Source organism: Pan troglodytes, chromosome X (genome assembly GCF_028858775.2).
Source record: "Pan troglodytes isolate AG18354 chromosome X, NHGRI_mPanTro3-v2.0_pri, whole genome shotgun sequence".
NCBI classification, from domain to species: domain Eukaryota; kingdom Metazoa; phylum Chordata; class Mammalia; order Primates; family Hominidae; genus Pan; species Pan troglodytes.
In genome coordinates this window covers 3,122,673-3,131,144 of record NC_072421.2, presented here as the reverse complement: position 1 = coordinate 3,131,144, position 8,472 = coordinate 3,122,673, and the positions used below count along the sequence as shown (strand labels likewise).

At 45.2% G+C, this 8,472-nt stretch overlaps 1 protein-coding gene across 4 annotated transcripts in view; it reads right to left on the bottom strand.

Annotated features, from left to right (window-relative positions):
- Window positions 1–210: 210 nt before the first annotated feature.
- The window catches only part of LOC100615666 (CD99 molecule (Xg blood group)), a 51,960-nt gene continuing 43,698 nt past the window's right edge, over window positions 211–8,472 (bottom strand). The window contains exons 9-11 of one of the 4 annotated variants that reach the window (XR_010154846.1): window positions 7,545–8,186; window positions 3,268–3,324; window positions 211–745 (exon numbers count right to left, since the gene is read on the bottom strand). Coding sequence is in view for 2 of the 4 variants with exons in the window: in XM_003317334.6 (XP_003317382.1) it covers window positions 720–745; window positions 3,268–3,324 (83 nt within the window). In the remaining 2 variants the exon portion in view is untranslated. The remainder of the gene's footprint in view (window positions 746–3,267; window positions 3,325–7,544; window positions 8,187–8,472) is intronic. The other 3 variants (XR_008542094.2, XM_003317334.6, XM_016943457.4) reach the window with 3 other exon arrangements.

The following is an 8,472-nucleotide window of genomic DNA, read 5'->3' as shown; positions in this document are numbered from 1 at the left end:
TGGGTGCAGAAGAGTACCCATCCCGATGTGGCAGGACACGGGAAAGGAAAAGAGCCCAACAAGGACATTTTGGAAATAAAGAGCTACCATTTAGGCTGGAAATCTGCCTTAAAGCCCCAGAAGAAGAGAACTTGGAACGCATCCTGTAAATTACCACGGCCTTCTTTAACATCCACCCACGGCAAAATATTTAAGTAAAAAAAAAAGTACTTGGTTTCTAATTTCTTTTTATTAGTCTGATATGAAAAAGAAATATCCCTACAAATGAAAGAAATATTGAAGAAACAAATTGAAGGGCTTACCTTATTTTAATTAAAAAAAAGTCAGGGCTACCAGGGGTTTCAGACGTGCTCAATGGACACGTGATTTGTAAACAGCCAAGATTCTGGGGGACGGGGGGGGGTGCCTCGGTGGGGTTGACATTTGAGTTACAGGGACTTAATAATGGCCAGCCTTTCACATCCCATGGGAAACCGCCCCCCCCCGGGCCTTGGAGAATGGGGGTCCAAGTGCCTATCCCCCTTTGGATGTAAAATTCATCGTTAGTAAACATCATCCGCCCAGCAACAAGCAAAGCACATCGCAAGATTAAAACGAAGAATCCGCCGTGAACAGAAGGCCTGCATCTCTGCTCTCAGGCAGGTGTCCTTCAGGGAGGAGCCTCAGGCAGCTGTTCTAACCCTGCTGCCAACGCCTGGGCTGTTTCTGCCGACAATCTTCTATTTCTCTAAAAGAGTACGCTGAACTGTGGGAGACAGAGACAAAAGAAAGTCATTCCCAGTTCCCTGAGCACTCACGTGGACACAGTTCCTACAACTTTCAGGAGCCAGTGGTTTTATTTCTGCATAAGAAAAATGGGCCCAAAACTCATCACGAAAAAGCAAAACCCTAAATCTCAATCAATTCCATCAATTTCATTGAATGATGCCATTCATTAAAAAAAAAATGGATGCTGCAGAAAAAGCAGAAGGAAAACAGCAGAAGGCAATTTCCACTAACGACGTCACAGAGACATTAACAAATGCCTATAACTTACCAAATGGAAGAATAAATCTTCTAAATGAGAGTGTGCAGTTTTTATTGATTTGCAATGATGCTGGGCTGAGATTTTCTGGTCCATTCATTTAAGTTTTGGAAACTTTATTCTGCATGTCAGTCTTAAAACTATTTTGGAGGGAGAAGCTGGGATTTGGAAGAAGGAATTAAGAACAATGGTGGCAGAAAACACTGGAATGCCACGCCCTTCAAGTAACGAGGGCTCCACACATATATACCAATGTACTGGCTAATGAAGCCAGACAACTTCATTGCAGTGGGCAGAAGGAATCTTCCTTTTCTCTTTAAGATATAGCTTGTTCTAAACATCTTTCCCTGACTTGAAAGAGCAGTCAACAAGACACTAACTTTCTTTTATTATTATTATTATTTTTGAGACAGAGTTTTGCTCTTGTTGCCCAGGCTGGAGTGCAATGGCACGATCTTGGCTCACCACAACCTCCGCCTCCCGGGTTCAAGCGATTCTCCTGCCTCAGCCTTCCGAGTAGCTGGAATTACAGGCATGCACCATGATGCCTGGCTAATTTTTTATTTTTTATTTTTTAATTTTTAGTAGAGACGTGGTTTCTCCATGTTGGTCAGGCTGGTCTCGAACTCCCAACCTCAGGTGATCCGCCCACCTCAGCCTCCCAAAGTGCTGGGACTACAGGCATTAGCCACCGCGTCTGGCGAGACACTAACTTTCTAGAAGTCTCTATCTTTAAAATGGAATGCCAGGCACGGTGGCTCATGCCTGTAATCCTAGCACTTTGGGAGGCCAAGGTGGGCAGATCACTTGAGGTCAGGAGTTCGAGACCACTCTGGCCAACATGGCGAAAGCCCCGTCTCCAGTAAAAATAGAAAGAAAATTAGTGGGGCATGATGGCGGGTGCCTGTGGTCTCAGCTACTCAGAAGGCTGAGGAAGGAGAATCACTTGACACTGGGAGGCAGGGGTTGCAGTGAGCAGAGGTCGCACCACTGCATTCCAGCCTGGGTGACAGAGAGACACTCCATCTCAAAAAGAAAAAAAATTAAAATACTTTAAATCATTTCATTAAAAATCCCTCTCAATTTGACAGCTGCTATTAAAAATAAGCACTGCCTCTCTCAGGCAAATGAGAAGGTTCCAATGTATGCACAAACAAAAGAAAAAAATACACGCACATATACACACACACATTTTTTTCTTGCCATTTTCAAAAGTGGTTCTGATGGCAAAATGCCTGCCTTTTACCCCGAGAAGTTTCTCACGAATTAAAGTCTCTTCTTAACCACATTTTCCACCTGGTTGAGAGGATTTTTAGAAGGTGATAGCAGGCTGGGTGTGGTAGTTCACGCCTAGAACCCCAGCACTCTGGGAAGCTGAGGTCGGAGGGTTGCTTGAGCTCAGGATGGGCAACATAGTGAGACCCTGTCTGGGCAACCTAGTGAGACCTTGTCTCTACAAAATAAAAAAAAAAAAAAAACAACAAATCAGCCGGACATGGTGGTGCACGCCTGTGGTTCCAGCTAATCAGGAGGCTGAGGTGGGAGGATCCCTTGAGCCCAGGAGATCGAGGCTGCAGTAAGTTATGATCGTGCCACTGCACTCCAGCCTGGGCGACAGAGTGAGACCCTATCTGTAACAACAAAAAAAAAGTTGACAGCAAAACTTAACGAGTTATATTTCAGGAGATGGACTTTTAATTCCCAGTGCACACCAGCCAGCTGTGGACTTCCCAACTATGCACCAATCGTGTGCCACTTGGAACTTTTTTTTTTTTTGAAACATGTCTCACTGTGTCGCCCAGGCTGGAGTGCAATGGCACGATCTCGGCTCACTGCAACCTCTACCTCCCAGGTTCAAGCAGTTCTCTTGCCTCAGCTTCCCAGGTAGCTGGGATTACAGGCGCCCACCACCACACTCAGCTAATTTTGTATTTTTAGTAGAGACAGGGTTTCACCATGTTGGCCAGGCTGGTCTCAAACTCCTGGGAAAACTTCCTTAATATTTTGTTAAACAGAGACTTAGGCACATATAGGTCTTCTCTGAAGGCCCAGGCCCTAGGAAGTTTACACATCCATTGTCTTTTGAAAGTATCCCTCCAAAGCAACAAGACATAAAGGAAGACATTCAAAGCCATGCAACCAAATTTGAGAATGTGAGCAGGACAGCAAGATGGGAGAGGATGGAGAAGATAAAACGGGAACACTGGCCACATGTGCAAGCCACCGTTCCCCGTCCTTCTTACCAGCTGGCTCTGCGTTGGCATTCCTGTGGCTCTCCATGTCCACCTCCCCTTGTTCTGCTGAAAAGAAGAAGAAAACACACAGAGAGGCTCAGTGCGACAGATAACCCACTCCTCAAAATATACACAAAACACCTGGGCTTTCCTGAGGTCGACGCTCCTATTGCTTGGATGAGAGCACTCAGTTCTGAACCCCGAGACCCACTGGGAACATGGAGTCTAACACTCATGTAAGTGAAGACTTTGCCAGTATTTTTTCACGCATGGCACAGGCAGAGATGAACTTCAACAGGGTAATCCAAGCAGCTTCATTTTCCTCTATTTTAAGGGTTGCTTTCTTCTCCCTAAACACTGAGGAACACGCACATGGAAGCTCTTTCTATAAAAAAAAAAAAAAGTACGTGCATCTATGAAAATAAGATTCTTATTTATAACTGCCCCCAAACTCATCAAACAAATGCAGACGGCTGGGCGTGGTGACTCACGCCTGTAATCCCAGCACTTTGGGAGGCTGAGGCAGGTGGATCACTTGAGGTCAGGAGTTCGAGACCAGCCTGGCCAACATGGTGAAACCCCATCTCTACTAAAAAATACAAAACTTAGCTGGGCGTGGTGGCGTGCACCTATACTCCCAGCTACTCAGGAGGCTGAGGCAGGAGGATCGTTTGAACCCAGGAGGTGGAGGTTGCAGTGAGCTGAGATCACACTATTGCACTCCAGCCTGGGTGACAGGGCAAGACTGTCTCAAAATAAAAATAAAAATAAATAAATAAAAATAAATGCAGAGGCTGGGCATGGTGGCTCACACCTGTAATCCCAGCACTTTGGGAGGCCCAGGCGGGCGGATCACGAGGTCAAGAGATCGAGCCCATCCTGGCCAACATGGTGAAACCCCGTCTCTATTAAAAATACAAAAATTAGCTGGGCATGGTGGCGTGCACCTGTAGTCCCAGCTACTTGGGAGGCTGAGGCAGGAGAATCATTTGAACCCAAGAGGTGGAGGTTGAGTGAGCTGAGATCGTGGCACTGCACTCCAGCGCGGGTGACAGAGCGAGACTGTCTCAAAATAAAAATTAAAATAAATAAAAATAAATGCAGAGAATCTCAGCAGATTAGCATCTTTTCAGTACCTAGGGAAAGGGGACTTTCTTCCTTTACCCACCTCCACCGATCATCCTTCTCAGGTTGAATTGGCTCTCCTGTCCCCTCTTCTACCTCCCTCAGAATGCAGAGAGGTGAGTGAGGACTCCGAGCACTAAGAGCTTCCCCAGCCATCAAAGGACAAGACAGCCAAGGCGTCTTGTGTACCCGGTTTTCTTCCTCCTCCAGCATTTTTTCCCAGTCTTGTTTCCATTCCCAAATTTATTTATTTATTTATTTATTTATTTATTTACTATTATTATTATTTCTTTGAGACAGAGTCTCACTCTGTCGCCCAGGCTGGCGTGCAGTGGCACGATCTCAGCTCACTGCAACCTCCGCCTTCCCGGGTTCAAGCCATTCTCCTGCCTCAGCCTCCTGAGTAGCTGGGATTTCAGGCATGCACCACCACGCCTGGCTAATTTTTTGTATTTTTAGTAGAGATGGGGTTCCACCGTGTTAGCCAGGATGGTCTTGATCTCCTGACCTTGTGATCCGCCCACTTCGGCCTCTCAAAGTACTGGGATTACAGGCCTGAGCCACCACGCCCGGCCCTCTATTCCCAAATTTCCATTAAAAAATGTTTCAAACATGCCGCAATGCAAACAGGGTCAAGTCCCCAAATGTTGTTGGTGTCGCTTCTTTTCTGACCCACAGCATAAGCCAACAGAATTGGAAACGCGTAAGAGATGCACAGATCAATAGGTATTTATTTATTTCCAGTGTTGGTGTGAAGGAACACCCACGTTTTCAACACAAAGGGAAGCAGCAGAAGCTCATCAAATCTGTGGCCATGCGTTTCCCCCTCACAAAGACCGTGCTATTTGTAAAACGGCCCCATCTGTGGTTCAAATGCCTTCATAAAGGAACACGTTTGTATGGTGCAGCAGCGTAACTTTTCTTCTTCTTTTTTTTTTTTTTTTTTTTGAGACAGAGTCTTGCTCTGTCGCCCAGGCTGGAACGCAGTGGCGCGATCTCGGCTCACTGCAACCTCCGCCTCCAGGGTTCACGCCATTCTCTTGCCTCAGCCTCCCGAGTAGCTGGGACTACAGGCGCCCGCCACCATGCCCAGCTAATTTTTTGTATTTTTAGTAGAGACGGGGTTTCACCGTGTTAGCCAGGATGGTCTCGATCTCCTGACTTCGTGATCTGCCCACCTCGGCCTCCCAAAATGCTGGGATTACAGGTGTGAACCACCGTGCCAAGCCAGCAGCGTAACTTTTAATGACAGCAGCAGAGACAGCCTCGCCAGTTTATGCTACGTGAACTCCACAGTTTCAACTGTTCTCCCTAACTACTAAATGACTCCCACATAAAGGGCCAAATTCTTTGATTTAAGAAAAAGAGAGGAAAACCCCCCGAAGAGAAGAACATTCGAAATGATCTGAAAATGTTCACCACAAATGTCATTTGTTCTGCCAGTCACAAGTTGTCAACACGGGTGCATTTTGCAGCAAACTGTCCTGGCTAGAAATTGAAAACCTGCATTCATTTCAGAGGACAAATAATGTCTCCCTCTCCCCTCATTGGTTAAAAAGCATTAAAGATATTCTTTTTATTCCTGTAATTTTATAAAACACTACATAAAAGCTGGCGAGTTTTAAAGAGGGAAAAAGTCCACTGAAAAGTATAAAGTCTCACAAGGGCAAAGTCCATCTGGGGCAACAGTTCCAACATCACGGACCTCTCAGGAGGAGAAATGGTCTCATGAGGTGCTCCGTACACCCCTACCCACATACCCTTCCTGTCAAAACTTAGACCAAGCATGCCACATGTGACAAGTCAACTTCAAACAATTCGTGGTGCTTTTCTTTCAGGCTAGAAATCATCTGTAGCTATTAGAACCATTCAGCAAAGCAATATGGCTTTAATGGGTCCCTATGCTTTCTGAAGATATATTTATACACACACACACACCATGTACTTGGGGCCAATCCTGAGACCCTATACCTGAGGATCACTGTCTAGCAGTGGCTAATCTTTAAGCGGTGTTAGGACAGACACTCTGGGAAACATGCAGGACATTCTGGACTCAGTCCTGTGGTCAATGGGGGGCAGCTTTCATTGCATCAGACTTGAGACACCTTGGGACACATCCTTCAAAGAGTTGGGGGGCTGTAAAGGTGACCTCTGTGAGAAGGTGACCAGACCCATGTGGGTCAAGGTTTTGTGCCCTCACACCATACAGTGCCCCAACACAGGAGGATCAAACCATCCGTGCTCAGCTAGAACTACGGCTCAACCATAAGGGAGGCTGTGCCTCATTTCCACAAGAGGGCAAATAAGAAAAGTAAAAGAAGTAAGAAAAAATTAAAAGGAATATGAAAAAAAAGGAAAATAAGAAAAAAAAAGAAATCAGAAAAGTCAAAGAAATAAGAGGAAAAGAATGAGGAAAAATGGAGAATAAATAAAAGTAAAAAAAGAAAAATAAGTAAAAGAAATAAGATAAAAAGAAAAAGCAAAAAGGAAAACAAATAAGAAAAAAGAAATAAGAGAAAAAAAAAAAAAGAAAAAAGAAAAAGGGCCAGGCACAGTGGCTCACACCTGTAATCCCAGCACTTTGGAAGGTTGAGGCAGGCAGATCACCTGAGGTCAGAAGTTCGAGATCAGCCTGGCCAACATGGAGAAACCCCGTCTCTACTAAAAATACAAAAATTAGCTGGGTGTGGTGGTGTGTGCCTGTAGTCCCAGCTACTCGGGAGGCTGAGGCAGGAGAATCGCTTGAACCCAGGAGGTGGAGGCTGCAGTGAGCCAAGATTGCACCACTGCACTCCAGCCTGGGCAACAGAGTGAGACTCCAATTCAAAAAAGAAAAAAAAAGAAAAATGAAAAAAGAAGAAAAGTAAGAAAAGAAAAAGAAATAACATATAACAAATAAGAAAAGTAAAATAAATAGAAGGAAAAGAAATAAGAAAAAAATGAAAAGAAAGAAAAAAATAAGAAAAGTAAAAGAAAGAAAACAAGTTAAAATCAATTACATTGAAGAACAAGTTGGTGGACTTTGGAAACAGAAGGAAAATCCAGGTACAATTTGTGTTTTTCAGGGATATGAGAGAATCCAAGGAAGACGGCCGCAGAGGCTCCGTGCTCAAATGTGTGAATAGGGACCTGACCACCCACCAATTCCCAACACGCCTTACAGTGTGAAGATCAGGAGATGTTTAGGTGATTCCTCAACGTATGAATTTTGTTTTTCTAGGAACCAAGGTGTGCACCTGTTTGGAACACTGATCACAGAAAGAGTTAAGAACCGCTTCATAGGAAGTGCAGTGAGAAATGCAAGTCAAGGGCCGAAAACGTTGAAGATTTAAAAATCCATGCATGACCTGGAAGGTCAAATCCTTAGGACGTGAGTGAGCTTAACCTAGGACACTGCAGGGAAGAGGGTGGCCACCCTGGGCCCCAGTTTGTTCCCTTGGCAGGGATGGACTTAGGGACAAAACTCATGAAAACATGGAAGTCACTGCCCTGTTTCTGTTAGATTCATGTTTAAAAGAAAATGTCTGCATTTCTCTTCATTTTCTGAAGCTCTTATGCAGAAACATGATTTGCTATAATGAGCTTCTGTGCATCAAGAAAGGCAAAAGCATATGGAACTGAAGGCAGAGAATCCGCCATGTGATTGAGAATCCCATCGTGGTGGGAATTTGCCAGCAGGGCGAGGGGAGCGGCAGATGGAAGGGTTTGCTTTAAGGCTATGTCTTAGCAGATAAAACGATTACGGTCAGGACGCTCCGCAGGCCTGCGCTGGGTTCTCTGCTCACCCCCAGGTCTTCAGCCATCTGAAATGGAAGGTTGAAAAAGATAAAAAATAATAATAAAAAAAGTAAACTGGTGCTAGGTCTGCTTTTGCTGTGCGCTGGGGCTCCCAGAAGCAGGGAGGTGTTAGAAAGAGCTGCTCTGAGCAAGGAAGTAATGGGATAGAGGCTCAAAGTGTGAGAGTGGGAAGTGGAAACCAAAATTAAGGAGTGGAGGAAGGGAGAGACAGAGGAAGGCAGGGAGGGAGGCAGGGAACAGGGAGAGCAGGAGGGAAGAAGGAAGAAGGGATGGGAGAAAGGGAGGGAGGAA